Source organism: Rhinatrema bivittatum, chromosome 9 (genome assembly GCF_901001135.1).
Source record: "Rhinatrema bivittatum chromosome 9, aRhiBiv1.1, whole genome shotgun sequence".
NCBI classification, from domain to species: domain Eukaryota; kingdom Metazoa; phylum Chordata; class Amphibia; order Gymnophiona; family Rhinatrematidae; genus Rhinatrema; species Rhinatrema bivittatum.
Genome location: NC_042623.1, coordinates 61755542 through 61773374, shown reverse-complemented (window position 1 = coordinate 61773374; position 17833 = coordinate 61755542). Strand labels below are relative to the sequence as shown.

At 48.6% G+C, this 17833-nt stretch overlaps 1 protein-coding gene across 3 annotated transcripts in view; it reads right to left on the bottom strand.

Moving 5' to 3' along the window:
* CPNE8 (copine 8) overlaps positions 1-17833 on the bottom strand; it is a 587797-nt gene that overhangs the window by 461798 nt on the left and 108166 nt on the right. For all 3 annotated transcript variants that reach the window (XM_029615275.1, XM_029615273.1, XM_029615272.1), the window contains exons 3-4: positions 17026-17072; positions 9050-9153 (exon numbers count right to left, since the gene is read on the bottom strand). In XM_029615275.1, the coding sequence (XP_029471135.1) occupies positions 9050-9093 (44 nt within the window). In that variant the 5' untranslated portion in view covers positions 9094-9153; positions 17026-17072. The remainder of the gene's footprint in view (positions 1-9049; positions 9154-17025; positions 17073-17833) is intronic.

The following is a 17833-nucleotide window of genomic DNA, read 5'->3' as shown; positions in this document are numbered from 1 at the left end:
GAAATGGGATGATACAAAGCAGGCTGTAAAGGATCTTTCCCCGGCTTGGGGATCAGAGTCACATATGCCAGATTGCCATGAGCCAGGAATTTCCCCACAGTGACCAGAGAATTAAACACTAAAGGGAGACGTTTGGCAAGGGGGTCGACCAGACACTTATAAAACTCCGAACTGTAGCCATCTGAGCCTAGGGCCTTAAATTTCTGAGCTTTCTGAATAGCTAGGCGCAGCTCCTCTTCCGTTATGTGGTAGTTCAAACTCCTGCGTTGGGCAATAGTGATGGAAGGGAGATTGAAGCGCGCACAGAAATCATCCCAGTTAACCAAGCTCCAGCCCTCAGATGCATAGAGAGCGGAATAATATTCCTGAAAGGTGTCCAAAATGTCTGGCATTTCGTTTACTACCCGACCCCCGGACATCTGTATGGCCAGAATATGGCAAGACCCCCTGGCCGACTTAATCAATTTGGCCAGCATTTTCCCTGACTTATTCCCATACTGATATAATTGGAATTGATAATATAAATGACTCTTCTTCGCCCTCTGGTGAAGGAGGGAATTGAGCGCGGTTTGTAGAGACATATAGGATTCCCTATGAAGCTGGAAGTGAAAAGCGATCAGGTCTTGCTTAGCTTTTTGGAACTGCACGCTTAGTTGCAACAACCTTTTATCCAAGGTTCTTTTCCGATGGGCCAAATAGGAGATAATGTCCCCCCTTAAAACCACCTTAGCCGCATTTCAAAATAGCACTGGGTCATCACTGTGCTTGGCATTTAAAGCTGCAAAATCTGCCCACCTCTCCCTGAGATACTCCTGAAAGTGAATGTCATCTGCAATAAAATAAAGATATCGCCAGTGGCCGACAGACACCCTGGCAGGAACCAACTTCAACTCCAGCCAAATCGGAGCATGATCGGAAATGAGCACATTATTATTATTATTATTATTATTTATTTCTTTTATATACCGACATTCAATCGAGATATCACATCGGTTTCCAGGTAACTAAGAGAGTAGGGCGAATTCTGCCCTATTTTACATTATAACATGATAACAATTATAACATGGTAACAATTGTAACAGAAATACATGGAAAAATAAAATTATAGCATATAACATCCCCAATCCCAGCTGCGGAGACCTTGGAAAAGTGATGGGAGCTGACCAGAAAATAGTCCAATCTAGAGTGAGTCGCATGCGCTCTGGAAATATGGGTAAAGACTCTCTCGAATGGATGAAGTGTGCGCCAGGAGACTACTAAATGCAAGGTGGATTCCAAAATACGGATGCCCTTACTGGGAACACCAGCGCTCTGAACAGATGAGGATCTTTCCCACCCCGGGTCGCACAGCGCGTTAAAATCCCCCCCCACCACCACTTAGTCAATGTAAGGGAGAAGCAGTCTGTGCAGAGTCTGAAAAAAAGAAGCCTGGTAAATATTTGGGGCATAGACATTGCACAGCACCAGGGGGACATGATTAAATTCTGTGACTAGAATTAAATAGCACCCCTGAGGGTCTTTAATTTCTTTTAGAACTGTAATTGGGAGGGACTTCCGGACCAAAATAGCCACCCCCGCCGATCTCGAATTGGCGGACGCGTGATACACCGACCCAACCCAACCCTGACGTAACTTTGTATGTTCCATATCAGTCAGGTGGGTCTCCTGAAGGAAGGCCATATCAGCAGATTTCCTTTTCAGAGCCTGCAGGATGTTCGACCTTTTAATAGGGGAAGTAATACCAAAAACATTCCACGAAAGGATACAAGTTTCTCGTCTAGCCATCATCAGAAAAAAACAGGTACCATGTATGTGATATCAGACATATCTTAGAGAGGAGCGGCCGTCCCAGCATGGACCACCCCACTGAGCCTTGATCTCCATCAGCTCGCAGATATGAAGGAAGCAAAAAATTGAGTCAGCACCCTCCTCCCCGCCCCCCCCCCCTTCCTCAACCCTGTGAGCTGTCCCCCCTTGATGTCCCCCTGCCTGACCCCCTCAACCCCCCCCCCCCCCCCGTCTCCCCTCCCCCCATACCTTCCACATCTAATCCCCTCCAGTGAGATCACTCTGGAGCTAATGGCATCCCCGCCTCCCACCCAGCCCCATCCCCCCTTCAAATGACAATTTTCAAACAGATAATGAAATGCAGGGATTAGAGATCAGGAAACAGCACTTCAAAATAATGCTCAATTAACACTAAAACCCCATTACAAAAGGTAAACAAGACTGATAGGAAGTCATACTGTTCAACTCCTGTGTACCAGGAAGGACACTGATTGAAAGTCCAGCAGGCATAAAAAGTCAAGTGCAGAGAGAATGATCAGGAATAACCAACAGCCCCGATGTTGCTTGAGAAAGCAGAAAAGAAGAAAAACCAGAATAAGTGAGCCAACCATCTGGCCACGTGGACGGAGGATTCCAAGAATTAAACAAAAAATCACTTTCTCGCGCAGTAACTGCCTGCAACAAAAAGGAGTGAAAACGAAACTCAGCTCTGGCCGCAGTAAGTAAGATCAAGGTGCTGCCTCGACGTTCGCTGACGGTTTGTCCAGCGTGGCAATGTAGATACAGAGCTCTTCAGCCTCCGAAAACCAGCGAGGCCCACCAGGGTAGTAACTTGCACCTTAGCCGGGTAGATAATTATGGCCCGTTGTCCCAGGTTGTGCAATTGAGCACAGAGGGGGGAGAGCGCCCGACGCTGGGCAGAAAGCGCCGCCGAGAAATCTTGGAAAATTAAAATCCTCTGACTTTCAAACATTAAGGCTTTCCCTCCCCTTACTGCCTGTAAAATGTCCGCTTTGTGTGCATAATTTAGCAGTTTCGAAATGATCACTCGGGGCCGATCCTGCTGCACACGCTTTGGGCCTAACCTGTGAGCTCTCTCGACCCGTAGCGGGCCCCGCGCCATGTAGATATTCAGCTCCCGAGTCAGCCATTCTTCCAGGATTTTGGGGAGATCTTGTTCCTCCAGTGACTCGGGGAGCCCGACAAACCTGAGATTTGAGCAGCGGGACCTACTTTCCAGGTCCTCCAGCCACTCAGTATGTTGTGCTATTGCCTTCTGTATAGTTACAAGCTCAGACCGCGTGGCCTGGAGGCCATCTTCCGCCTCCGTAACCCGCTGCTCCAGGTCAGTAAAGCACGTCTCATAACCAGCAATTGAGATGGTGAGGTCCACAATTTGATTAGAGATTTTCTGAAACTCGGGCCCCAGAGCCTCAACTACTGCCACCTTAATATCCGCCCAATTCACCGGTATTGGGGACTCCACGGCTCCCAGGTCGCTCTCGGTCCTTCTCACGCTCCTTCTTAGCGGTCCGCGTGGATATTTCTCTATATGGACTATGCCCTGAGGATTTATGAGCCATGCTGTCCCCTAAACGCTGTAGAATAGCAAAAGCTGTCAAAGATGAGGCTGGATGTTTGTGCAAGGAGCCAGCAAGGGAGAGCAACATCCGCTCCCTTGCACAGCGTCACGTGATCCTGTGGTGCGGTCTAAATAAAAGGCGAGAGCCCGCTTGCAGTCCAAGGTATGCAGAGCCCGATCACCTGAATGGGAGTGTGGTCTCAGAAAAAAGGTTGGCAACACAATGGACTGAATTAGGAGGAAGTCAGTCACTAATTATGGCAGGAACTTAGGGTGAGTGCAGAACACCACCCTGTCGTGGAAGAACCTCGTGTAAGGCAGATAGGTCACTAAGGCCTGTAGCTCACTGACTCTGCGAGCAGAAGTAATTGCCACTAGAAAGATGATCTTCCAGATGAGGTGTCTGAACTCGCAGGGGCTCAAACGGAGGCCGCGTGAGCCATGTGAACACTATGTTCAGGTCCCAGGCCACAACAGGGGGACGGAATGGAGGCTTCAGTTGTAGTAAGCCTCTCATGAAGCGCCCCACTAAGGGTTGCACCGACACTGGAGTGTCGCCCACTCCATGGTGGTAGGCGCTGATGGCACTCAGATATACCCGGATTGAGGTAGTCTGTAGACCTGAGAGGCACCAGAGGTAGTCTAAAAGCCTATGCATGGGGCAAGAGAAAGGGTCAAGACCCTCCTACGTGCACCAGGACGAGAACCTTCTCCACTTTGCCTGGTACGACTTCCGCGTGGAAAGCTTCCGCGAAGCTACGAGGACCTGCGAGACATTATAAGAAAGGTCGAGGGGTCGTAGTATTAGCTGTTCAATATCCATGCTATTAGGGACAGCGACTGGAGTTTGGGGTGGCTCAGCCTGCCCTGATCCTGCGTGATGAGGTTGGGCAAGGTGCCCAGGTGAATGGGCTCCTGGACAGAGAGGTCACGGAGAATGGGGAACCAGACCTGACGCAGCCAATGCGGGGCTATGAGGATCATGGAGCCTCGGTCCTGCTGTAGCTTCACGAGAGTTTTGGCTATTAGCAGAATCGGAGGGTATGCATATAGGAGGCCTCTGCTCCAGGAGCGGGTGAAGGTATCCACGGCTGGTCTCGTTCGGTTCCTGTACAGGGAACAGAATTGGTCCACCTTGTGGTTCTGCGGGGACACCGGCGGAAGATTCTGCAAGCTACACAGGGGTTCAGGGATCACTCGTGGGGCTGGAATGTCCAGCTGAGTCGGTCCACTACTTCATTCTTGGTGCCTGACAGGTAGATGGGCCGCAGGAGCATGGAACGCGACAGGGCCCAGGCCCAACTCTGCACCGCCTCTTGGCAGAGGAGATAAGAGCCTGTGCCCCTCTCCGTTTTTCACGTACCACATGGCTACCTGGTTGCCCATCTGGATCAAGACAACTTTGCTGGTCAGGCAGTCCTGGAATGCGTAGAGGGCATACCGCATTGCCCAGAGTTCCAGGAAGTTTATCTGGCAGGCCACCTTGGCTCTCAACCATAGCCCCTGTGTTTGTAGGCCATTGACATGGGCTCCCCAGCCTAAGTTGGAGGCATCCATGATCAAAGTTACCTGAGTAGCTGGAGGCTGAAAAGGAAGTGCCTTGCTCAAGTTGGATTCCTGCGCCTACCAGGCGAGAGAGAGCTGGAGTGGGTCGGTTATCTGGACCATTGCCGAGAGTTTCTGAGTGGCTTGGTGCCACTGAGACCGCAGGGTCCATTGTGTGACCCTCATGGCTAGGTGGGCCATTGGGGTGACATGCACCAATGATGCCATGTGGCCCAGCAACTGCAGGAGCAGATGGGCGGAGGCCATCAGCCGGCGACGGATGAATGTGGCCAGCCCAGTCAGGGTGGCTATGCATTCGCTGGGGAGGAAAGCCTTGGCCACCGTGATATCTAGGTCTGCTCCAATGAAGGTCAGTCACTGGGACGGAGTCAACTAGGATTTCTGGTAGTTGACAAGGAAACCCAGTGACTGGAGGAGGCTTAACCTCACGTTGAGAGACTGAAGAGCTCCCTCTTTCGATAGGCTCTTGATAAGCCTATCAAAAGAGGGAGCACATGGTGGGAACACATGCACACCATTCCTGCGTAAATGTGCTCCCACCATTTCCAGGCACTTGGTGAAGACTTGTGGCATGGAGGCCAGCCCGAAGGGGAGAACCTTATACAGGAAGTGTTGGCAGCCTACGACGAAGCGCAGATATTTGCAATGAGGTGCAAAAATCGCAATGTGCGCATAAGCTTCCTGGAGATCCAGAGAGCAGATCCATTCCCCTTGATTCAAAGGTGGAAGTAGGGTGCCCAGGGATACCATTCTGAATCGTTCTCTGCGAAGGAACCTGTTTAAGGCTCAAAGATCGAGGATGGGACAGAGGCCACCTGTTCTCTTTGATATAAGAAAATACCAGGAGTAGAACCCTCATTCCTGCTGAGCCCTGGGAACCGATTCCACAGCTCTGGAGCGGAGCAGGGCCGAGAGTTCTAATTCGAGGGTCGCTGCGTGTTCTACAAGGCTCCACGCCGGGGAGTCTGGAGGAACAGTGAGGAGATTCAGGCAGTAACCGTGGGCTATGATGGATAGTACCCATCGGGAACCAATTGTTGACGAAGTGGCAGAGACAACCTCCCACAGTTGGGTCAGACGGTGCGGGCAGAAGGGACTGGTTTCTGCTCTCTGGATGCTAGTCAAAAACCAGCTGCAGGACCAGGCTGAGGAGCTGGTTGAGCTCTAGGTGCTCTTTGTTGGCGAGGTGGCCTCTTTGGGAGGACAGAGCTGTACGGGCACAGGAGGCCGGAGGGTAGTACTTCCGTTGTTTGCAAAACTGCTTCCTGGTATCCCAATGCGGACCTCTACAGGTTGTTGAGGAGGCATCAGAGGTGGTAGTTGTTAGCTGACGCAGGGTCTCATGGTGATCCTTGAATTAGGCCACTGTGTCTCATATCTTGTCCCCAAACAAGTTTTCTCCTATAAAGGGGAGGTCGGCCAGCTTTTCTTGGACCTCCAGAAGAAGGTCTGAGGCTTTTAGCCGGGCCCAGCATCTGATACTAATGCCTGCCGCTGAGACTCTTGATGCTGTTTCAAAAACATCATAAGCCGCTCTCACCTTGTGTTTTCCAGCTTCCAATCCTTTTTAGAGAATGGATTCTAGGCCCTCCTGAAATTGCTGTGGCAGGATCTCCATGAACTCCTGGACCTGTTTCCAGAGGTTCCTGTCAAACTGGTTCATGTATAACTGGTATGCCGCTATGCGAGCGATAAGCATGGAACCCTGAAAGACCATTCGACCTAGGTCATCTAAGGCTCTTTGGTCTTTTCCCGGAGAGGCGGAGGAGTGAGGGCGGGTCCTTTTGGCCTTTTTCTAGGCAGATTCCACAACCACAGACTGGTGTGGCAACTGGCTCTTCTGAAAACCTAGGGCCTGCTGAACCAGGTAGGTGGCATCTGTCTTCCTACTGACCGGAGGCACAGTACCTGGATGTTCCAAGAGATGGTGAAGGAGGTCTAGAAGAACCTCATGTACCGGGACAGCCATTACTTCCTTAGGAGCGTCCACAAACTGTAAGACCTCAAACATCTTGTAGCGGGCATCCTCTTCTGTGAAAAGTTGGAAGGCAATGGTTTCCGCCATCTCCCTGACAAAACTTGCGAAGGAGAGATCCTCCAGAGGGAGCACCATCTCTCTTCTGGAGGGGAAGGCTCTTACAGAAGGTCCTCGGAAGCCTACGAGGAATGCTCAGAGAAAGCATCCCTCCTTGGGTCATAGGGAGTCTCTTCCTCACTGGCAAAGTGCCCGGGTCGAGGAGGGAGGCAAAATCCCAGGTTCGGGGCACGGGAAACGATGGTCAGTGAAGTGGAACTGACAGCGGTGGTGCCGGCACCAATGGCACCGGGACTTGCAAGGGACGTTAGGGCACCAGGAGGCCTAATGGCCCAGGGACAGGATCTGGCATAGGTGGTTCCGCCCATTGAGATGGGTGAGGAGCCGCATCTTCCTCCTTCAAGGAGCCCGGAATCGGGATCATGACGGGAGGAGGCATCGGTGATTGGTAGGGCACTGGCTGCGTCGGTAAGGCACCAAGCAGCACGTCCAGCCTATCCAAGAGAGGTGCCAACATAGAGGGCACCGGTTCCGATGCCGGCATGGGGGTCGGCGTCAGTGGCGGCTGGAGGACCCCGAAGGGCATTAAGCACTGCCTGTTGGAAAACACAGTCCAACTCCTCTCGAAATGAGGGTGCAGAGGAAAACGACCCTGGAGTAGGATGCAGGCTGTCACCGGAGCGTCCACAGGGTTCCACGGAGGCTCGGTGCCTGCCACAGATATCGGTGGGAACGCCCTGGGCTCCTGGGTCCAGAGGATGATGGGGCCTCCTCTCCCCTGGGCCTCTTTGAAGGGGGTTCAGCTGAGGCCGATGCCCCTACGGTGTTGGTGCTGGCACCGGTCGGTGATGACCATTGGTGCCAGTGTCGATGCTTCCCACGGTGCTCCTTCTCCATATTGAGGACAGCGATGCCGAAGTCTTCGACTGACTCTATGCTGGTGAGGGGTGGTCTCCCGCTCCTTTGTCTTCTCGGCGGGGCTTCGATGAGGAAGGTCCCGAGTCAGTTTGATCCCCACGACTCGAAGCACCCGGCACCGGAGTCAATGGAGCAGATTGCTTGGAACCAAACGAGGGCTCCATCTTGTCCAGGCAGGCGCACTGGCCTTTGGGATTCATCACAGCACAGCTGGGACACCGACGGACATCATAGGAAGGCCCAAGACCCAGGACGCAGACGTCATATGGGACTGTTATGGACATAGTCCGCGGACATTCCGGGCACTTCCAAAACCCGGTCGCCATGATAAAAAGAGGCGGCGTGCGGTCGGTGACCGTCAGTTACCAAGAGGTGGACAGCCAGGAACCAACTGCAAAAAGCACGAAACGAACTTACCGGATACTGGAGGAATCGGTGCGGGGAAAAACATTGAGAAAACTTCAAAATATTCCGTGAGGAATATGTGAGGAAAGAAAATTCTCACAGAGCTCAAAAAAAAGAGACTAAAGGGGGCCCCTGTGTGGTCACGGGGTTGGTGGCATGCTGGGCATGCTCAGTGTGCTAGCCAAAGTTCTAGAAACTTTGACAAAAAAAGTGTTCCGGGACAGTGCTCCATCTGATGATGTCACCCATCTGTGAGGACTACCTCCTGCTTCTCCTGGGAGAATAAATCAAAATTAAACAGTTCAAATGATACCAAAATTTAATCTAATAAAAAAAATATTGAGATTAACACAATGTACAGTATTGAAGAAGCAACATTTAGATCTTTCAATTTCATGTTTATTTAATTAGCCTCCCACTCCCTTAATTTGACAAGAGGAAGGTGCAACTACCTCTTGTTATTTTTACTACACCAGTCTAACAGAGCTATCCCTCTGAAGATTTTCACATCCTTAATTTGTATTTCCAAATTCTGATATTCAAAGCATATTTTATAAATTTGTGCTTGTCTTATTTTGTTTGTTAGCTTAATGAGAAGAAAAAGGAAATTGTTTTATAGGCAACTGAAAGACCCATGTTGTACATCAATAAACTGGCAATATCTGATTATATTAGTTATCCTGTAGAAACTCGCTTTATAAACACAGTACTATTGATACAATTGTTTAAAATCAAATATGTACTGAAAAACTTACAAATCAAATCGAAGGTTTTGTCTTTCTTCAAAAAAGTAGTCCATTACAAATTTTCTTACAAAATCTGGATTTAAAGTGTTGTCAATGACTTCTGTTCTTCCAAACTGCAAAATAAAACAAAAAATGCAGATTACAGCATTCAATATGGCCAATATACGAACAGTGCAGTAAAAAATGACTTTACTTGGGGGTTGGGAAAACAATATTCAAAGGCATTTAATTGGGTAAAATGGCCTGGCTTAAAATTGCCCTCCTCAAATCCACTCACAGAAGCACCTCTTTTAATACTGCCAAAAGTATACAGTGATTCCATACTGGGAAATGTTTTAACTATATTAAAAGAGGCGCTTATGTAGGGGAATAAAACAGCTTGTACACAGGTAATTTTTATTTTATGAATATTGCTGTAAGCGGCCTTCATTTCTCCTTTGTTGAACTAGAAAGGCAGGATATAAGAAAGAGTAGAGAATTTTGTTCCATTTGGCCACCCACATAAATAGCAGGTGCAGATTATACAAAGTATTAGAAGTGAACTTTCAAAGGAGTTACATGCGTAAAAGTAGCAAATGTTGTAGCAATTTTCAAAATTCTATTTACAATCATAAAAACGTTTGAAAATTCAGGCCTATAGAATGAATTTTCAAAGGAATTACGAACATAAAAGTAGCACTTTTCCAAAGCCCTTTTATGTGCATAAATCCTTTTGAAAACTACCTCATTAGCATTTTTACTATGTCACTGCTAACAGGGCTGGTGCTAAGGTATTAGATGCCCTCAGTCTTGCGGATGCCCCTCCCCCCTTCTTACCTAATAGTACCAGTTCCAGAACAGCGCTTCTTCCTACTGGTGGCAACAGCTCAAGCACATCACCCCCTTCTTTAGCAGCACTGGATCTGGCACTGCACCTCCTCAATCTCTTCCCTCTCTCACCTTCTTACCAGCACCCCCCTCACTTTGCCACCTGCCCACCCTCTTACCAGCCCCAAAGTGCCCAGCACCACCACTCTCTCTCTCTCCCCCTGGCTAACATATCTTTATCCCCCAACAGCATTCTAACTTTTCTTCCCTCTATTCTATGCCTAGCATACCAGCATCAGCTCAATCTCTTTGCCGTCTATCCACAGTGACAGCATTTTCTCTCCACCCCACTCTCATTCACCGAGCAACTTCTCTCTCAGTTTTAATCTTGCCAACTGCTCAGCACCTGCTCAGTTTCTCTACCCTGTCACCCGCTCTCTCCATCCCCCACCTACTCGGCATACACATTCTCCTAACCCTAACAACACACACTCTCTCTCTCCACTTCAATCACTCAAGACTCTCTCTCGCTAACCCACCAACCAACCAGCACCTTCTCAGTAGTCTCTCTCTCTTTTGATTTTTCTACAGTTACCCAACACTCATTTCCTTCCCTCTATCTCTTCCTAATGCAGAAGTTCCAGGCCTCTTTCTGCATTCTTCAGCTAATGGGATGGGCTCCACCAGTGGTCGTGGGCCTCCACCACTGGACCTCTTCCTGTTCTTTAGCTGCTGGCAGGATGGGCTCCACCAACAGCTCCAGGCTTTGCATTAGCAGGATTTTGCCACCACCACCACAAAAATTTGAAACTCTAAGTGATCACCTAGATTGCCTCATGGAAGCACAATCCCTGAGTGCTATTTTTCAAAGGGAAGCAGCATGAGTTGTTTCCCTCGTTGAATAAAGTATGTGTATTAAACCACCCATGCAGTTTGCAACTGCATTGGCTATTTGAAAATTGCCCTCAAAATGTAGTAAAGCAAGTGTTGCTTACCTGTAACAGGTGTCTCACAGGACAGCAGGATGCTAGTCCTCACATATGGGTGACATCATCAGGATGGAGCCCAATCATGGAAAACTTCTGTCAAAGTTTCCAGAACTTTGACTAGCCCCTACTGGGCATGCCCAGCATGGCACCAACCCTGCAGCCAGCAGGGGTCCCCCTTCAGTCTTATTTGATAGCTACAGACAGTGCCGAAAAAATAAAACAAGAAAACATTATGAACCCAACACCGCAGGGCGGTGGGCTGGTTTTGTGAGGACTACCATCCTGCTGTCCTGTGAGAACACCTGTTACAGGTAAGCAACACTTGCTTTCTCACAGGACAAGAAGGATGGCAGTCCTCACATATGGGTGAGTACCGAGCTGAGGATCTCCGAACATGCACCAAATGTACCCAACGGCGTGCAACAGGCACAACAACTGGGGTGGAATTTGGTAGAGGGCATCCTGAACCCCACCGGGCAGGCGGAAGGGTGTTGGTACGTCACGTTGGAAATAGGTTACGAATGACAGATTGGCCGAAGATGGAATCCTGTCTTCCGGCTTTGTCCAAGCAATAGTGGGCTGCGAAAGTGTGGAGAGAGCTCCAGGTGGCAGCCCTGCAAATGTCAGGAAGCGGCACCGATCGTAGGTGTGCTACTGAAGTCGCCATGGCCCTCACAGAGTGTGCTTTAACATGGTCTTGGAAAGCAATGCCTGCTTGCTGATAGCAAAAAAGATATGCAGTCCGCCAACCAGGAGGAGAGAGTCTGCTTACCACAGGTTGCCCTAATTTGTTGGGATGGAAAGAGACGAATAACTGAGTGCTCTTCCTCTGGGCAACTGTACGGTCTAGGTAGAACGCTAGAGACCGTTTACAGTCGAGGGTTTGCAGAGCCTGTTCCCCTGGGTTGGAGTGGGACCTGGAAAAGAAGATAGGTAGTATGATGGATTGATTAATGTGAAACTCCGAAACTACCTTAGGCAAAAACGTAGGGTGAGTGCGGAGTACCGCCCGGTCCTGCAGGAGTTTAGTGTAAGGCGGATAGGTAACTAGGGCCTGTAACTCACTAACCCTGCGAGCTGAAGTGATAGTGAAAATCACTTTCCATGTGAGATATTTTAGCTCACAGGAGTGAAGAGGTTCGAATGGTGGTTTCATGAGCCGCCCGAGAACCAGATTAAGGTCCCAAGAAGGGGCTGGAGGACGTAAAGGTGGCTTGATATGGAGCAAGCCTTTAAGAAAACGTGTTACGAGAGGTTGTACTGATATAGGGACATCCCCGACACCTTTATGGAAGGCGGCTACCGCACTGACATGCATTCTGATAGAAGAGGTCTTTAGACCTGATTCCGATAAATGCCAGAGATAGTCCAAAAACCTTGGGATTGGACAGGAAAAGGGATCAAGGGACTGTGAAGAACACCATGATGTATACCTTTTCCATTTATAGGAATAAGACTTTCTTGTGGAAGGCTTCCGTGAAGCAATCAAGACACGGGAAACTGGCTCAGAAAGGTTAAGTGGTTGAAGGATTAACCTTTCAACATCCATGCCGTCAGGGACAAGGCCTGAAGATTGGGATGGCGTAGACATCCGTCATTCTGAGTGATCAGAAGCGGGTGCGTTCCCAAGGGAATGTGCCTGCGGAGAGATCCTGGAGTATGGGAAACCACACTTGGCGTGGCCAGTGAGTTGCTATCAGGATCATGGTTCCCTTGTCCTGACGGAGCTTCACGAGAGTCTTCGAGAGAAGAGGAAGTGGAGGGAATGCATAAAGAAGACCGGCTGTCCACGAGAGGGAGAATGCATCTCTGGGCTGAGAGCGCTCACTTCGAATGAAGGAGCAGTAATTGTCCACTTTGTGGTTCTGAGGGGACGCAAAGAGGTCTATTTGGGGACAACCCCATTGCTGGAAGAGAGAGGTTGCTACCGAGGGGTTGAGAGACCACTCGTGTGGTTGGAAGACACGACTCAGTTTGTCTGCCAAGACATTGTGCACTCCCGGCAAGTAGGTGGCTCTGAGGTACATGGAGCGGGAGAGCACTTCCGCCCAAATCTGCGCAGCTTCCTGACACAGAAGGAAGGAACCTGTGCCTCCCTGCTTGTTGATGTACCACATGGCCACCTGGTTGTCAGTCTGAATCAGGATGACGTGATTTGATAGGCAATCCTGAAAAGCTCTAAGAACATATCTGATTGCTCGAAGCTCCAGGAAATTTATCTGGTGTTTGGCTTCCTCTGGAGACCAAGATCCTTGTGTCTGTAGATCGTTCACATGAGATCCCCAGCCGAGGTTGGAAGCATCGGTGGTGAGAATGAGTTGAGGATCTGGTAGGTGAAAAGGCAGTCCCTGGAGGAGATTGTTCTGATCTTTCCACCAGGCGAGGGACAGACGGAGTGCGTCGGTGATGTGGACAATGGTTGACAGAGGCTAAGTCGCTTGAATCCATTGTGACCTCAGAGTCCAATGTATGACTTTCATGGCCAGGCGGGCCATTGGTGTGAGATGGACTGAGGACGCCATGTGTCCGAGAAGGACAAGGAATTGCTGAGCTGTTGCTGTATACTGAGACTGCAACTGGTGAGCGAGAGACATGAGGGTTTGCACTCGTTACTGAGGTAGAAAGGCTTTTGCCTGTAAGGTGTCCAAGTCTGCCCCAATGAAGGACAAGGTTTGAGATGGGACTAAATAGGATTTGTCGTAATTGACGAGAAATCCTAGAGAAATTAGAGTGTGTAGGGTCAAATCCAGGGACAATCGAGCGGCTTGCTGGGTTGGGGCCCTGATTAACCAGTCGTCCAAATAGGGGTAGACGTGAACACTTTCTTTCCTGAGAAAGGCTGCAAGAACTACGAGACATTTGGTAAAGACTCATGGTGCCGATGCTAGGCCGAATGGTAGCACCCGGTATTGATAGTGCCTTGGGCCTACTAAAAACTTGAGGTACTTGCGATGAGCTGGAGCTATCGCAATGTGGGTGTATGCGTCCTGGAGGTCCAGAGAGCAGAGCCAGTCTCCTCTTTGTAGAAGAGGTAGAAGCGAGCCCAAGGTTACCATCTTGAACTTTTCCCGCTGGAGGTACTTGTTGAGAGCACGTAGGTCCAGAATTGGACGAAGCCCCCTGGATTTTTTGGGGATCAAAAAGTACCGGGAATAGAATCCTAGGCCTTGATGCGAAAGAGGAACGGGTTCTATTGCTTAACTGGAGAAGAAGGGAAACCTCCTATTCCAGAAGGTTACTCTCCACGCTTGTAGAGGTGGGGAGTCCGGTGGAAGAGCAAGAAAGTTCAGGTGGTAACCCTGGACAATGATTACAAGCACCCATTGGTCGGTTATGATTGATTGCCATATTCCATGAAAGTGGCATAATCAACCTCCCACTGGTATGCCTGGCAGAGGGATCAGGCTGCTGCTCTCCAAGTGAAAGTCAGAAACCTGAAGCAGGCCCTGGCTGGGGAGGTGCTTGTGGCTTTTGCTTCCGTGGCTGGTGAGGCTGAGATTTTTGATAGGGCCTCATAGCTCGGGACCTTGTTGCTGGAGGATAGTACATCCTTGGGTGGAAGAATGACTTCTTAGAGTCCTTCTTGAAGGGCTGTCTAGAAGGGAAGTCAGAAGGTATCGATGAGAGCTGTTTGAGGGTCTCATGATGGTCCTTTAATTCAGCCACTATTTGCTGAATCTGTTCACCGAACAGATTATCTCCTATGCAGGGCAGGTCAGAGAGCCTGTCTTGTACTTCTGGGCGAAGGTCAGAAGACTTGAGCCAGGCCCAGCGTCTTGCCGAAATGGCAGTTGCAGACACTCTAGTGGAGGTGTCGAAGATATTGTAAGCTGTTCTTATCTCATGCTTTCCTGCCTCAAAGCCCTTGTTGACAAGGATTTGAAGATGTTCTTGGAATTGGTCAGGCAGGGTTTCAGAGAAGTCCTGTATTTGCTTGAAAATGACCCTATTGTATTGGGTCATGTACAGCTGGTAAGAAGCAATGCTGGAGATGAGCATGGCCCCTTGGAACACTCGTTGACCAATATTGTCTAGGAACTTGTGTTCCTTGACCGGAGGGGTAGAGGAGTGTGGTTTCGTCCTTTTTGCTTTCTTTTGAGCTGATTCTACCACAACTGAGTGGTGGTCAAGCTGAGATTTTTGAAAGCCAGGGGCTGACTGTACCAGATAAGCAGTTTCAGCCTGTGTACTGGGGCAATGGATCCAGCGACCAATGTTATTTAGGAACTTCTGTTCCTTTCCAGGAGGAACAGATGAGTGAGGCTTTAACCTCTTCGCCCTTTTTTGTGCAGACTCTACCATGACCGAGTGGTGATCGAACTGTGATTTTTGAAATCCTGGGGCTGACTGCACCAAATAGGTAGGGTCAGCTTTCCTGTGTACTGGAGCAATGGAGCCAGGATATTCCTAATTCTTCTTGAGGAGATCGAGAAGGACCTGATGGATGGGAATAGAGGTAATTACCTTAGGGGTATCCAGGAATTGGAACAACTCCATCATCTGGTGCCTATCATTCTGTTCCATCTGTAATTGAAAGGGAACTAATTCAGACATTTCTTCACAAAGTTTATAAAGCAGAGGTCCACTGGAGGAGAACGCTTCCTACTCTCAGTAGGTGAAGGTGGTGAAGGTAAATCATCGGTGTCTGTTGAAGATTCATCACCCCAGGTATCAGAAGGATCAGCACCTGTTCCTCTAGGAACTAGAGGGGGACAGGGTAGTTGGATACCTGAAGGTCCCGGTCTAGGCTCCGAAGGAATCGGAGGAATTACCGGAGGCACCGATGATGGCATCGAAGGCGCCGGTGCAGGCATCAATGGATGACTCTGTGGCGCCGATGGACGTATCGGCACCAATGGATGGGTCGGTGGCCAAGGATGTATTGGCATCGATGGCTGAGGCAGAACTCCTGATGGAGGGATGCAGAACGGTGTTTCTCCTCCCGATGATGCTGTCAGCGGGAAGGGAATTGGAGCCATCGGAGACCCGGGATCCATCAGTGGAAAAGCGGCCATAAGCACTTCCATCCTGAATAGCAGTGGTGCCAGCGCTGCCGGAATCGGGTCGATGATCGGTTCCATAGGCGGTACCGGTGTCGGTGCCGGTGGAAACTGAAGACATTGCATCGCCTTGTCGATGGCCTCCTGAACCATCCGGTCCAGTTCTTCTAGGAGACCTGGAGCAAGCAGCCCCAGTTCCGGAACAGAAGAAGGAGGCAGAGGCATAGCCGGAGGGACCACCGTTAAAGGCGGCTCCCGATCCCCGATTGGGTGAGGGTTGCCTCGGTGACTCGGTGGCAGGAATGGTCGGTGCCTTTCCTGGATGGGGTCTCTTCAACCGAAGACTGAAGGGGGACCCCTGCTGGCTGCAGGGTTAGTGCCATGCTGGGCATGCCCAGTAGGGGCCAATCAAAGTTCTGGAAACTTTGACAAAAGTGTTCAGTGATTGGGCTCCATCCTGTGACGTCACCCATATGTGAGGACTACCTGCTTGTCCTGTGAGAAAAATGTTTATGTAAGTTTGCCGGATAAGATTTATCCAGTTAACTTACATGGGACATTCAGCAGCATGGCTATATTGCTGAATATCCTTGTCAAAATTGCCACTTAGCCGGATAAGTTATATCAGGCTAAGTTAGACCTGCTCTATGGCAGGCCTAACTTATCCATTAACTTAACTGGATAAGTATGAATATTGCTACTTATCTGGCCACTGCTCGCCCACAACTTATCTATCTACTTAGTCGGATAAGTGATTTATCTGGCTAAGTAGTGATCACTAAACATAGCTGGATATTCCGCTGTTGCCATTTAGCCGGGTAAGTAGCTACTTTTCTAGCTAAATAATTTTGAATATTGGGCTCTTTGTGTTTATTTTTAAGAATTTTCTATTTTTAGAAAAAAATATATAAAAATGTAGGTCCATATCATCATTTGGTGTTGTTTTAATATTCTCTGCAGCATATGAGCTTCTTCAATTATATAGTATGAAAAATACTATTGCACATCATGGGATTTCTGCATTGTTAAGCCATGAAGAGCCTCCAATTAAATGAATGAGATGCCTTGGAATTTTCCCGCTGCATAGTATTTAGACATGTAACATCAAGCAATGTGGACCAAACTGAGCTTGGAATTACACAATAACATTTATTTTCACACTATAAAAAAGATGATTAAAACAACATACCTCTCTCCATTCCTTATTTCCAATACCTTGAGTATACAAAACACAAACTGCAAAAAGATAAAACAATAACAATGCTTATTAGTTTTCTAAATGTTGTCAATATATTCAATATTGTTTTACCTTACTGATATAATTTCAAAGAAACCAAATAAGGTTCTACATTTTAGAATTATATATACATATACATACTGAATTAAACAAAATTCCTACCCAGTTTTCTATCAGCACACCTGGTCTATTATTATGCCTTCCAAGATTTCATCTGGAAAAGTGACATTGTGGAAATGCTTGTCTCCAAGCATTGTACAATGCACATATTTTATAAGCTTTGTGAAAAAATAGCAATACAGAATGTCAGCTGGCAATTATATTTCATGTTTATAATTTAAGAGCCACAACTGAATAGCAAGTTTGCTTACTTGAAAACAAGGTAATGTTATCCAACAGTGCCAACATGGACCCAGTTATCAGAACTCAGTAAAAGTCATACTGATCAAGCACAGAATTTTTTACACATGCATGTTGCCTCAGCCTCTTCCCAACTTAAGTTTTAGTGAAGTTGTCAATTGTCCAGGAAGAGGACAGTTATTAAGTATGGATGATTTATCCTGCTGTCTACTAAGAATCATGCTTGCATGTAAGCAAACTTGCTTTCCCCATTGAAAAGCAAGGATGAATTAACCATAATGTGTGGGCAGTCCCAAACAGAGTTGTATTGTGGGGCAAATACTGAAAAAAAGCATCATGGTCCCCATCAACTGAAAGTGGAATACTGGATGAACAAGCTGAACAGTACTGCTTGTCCAAA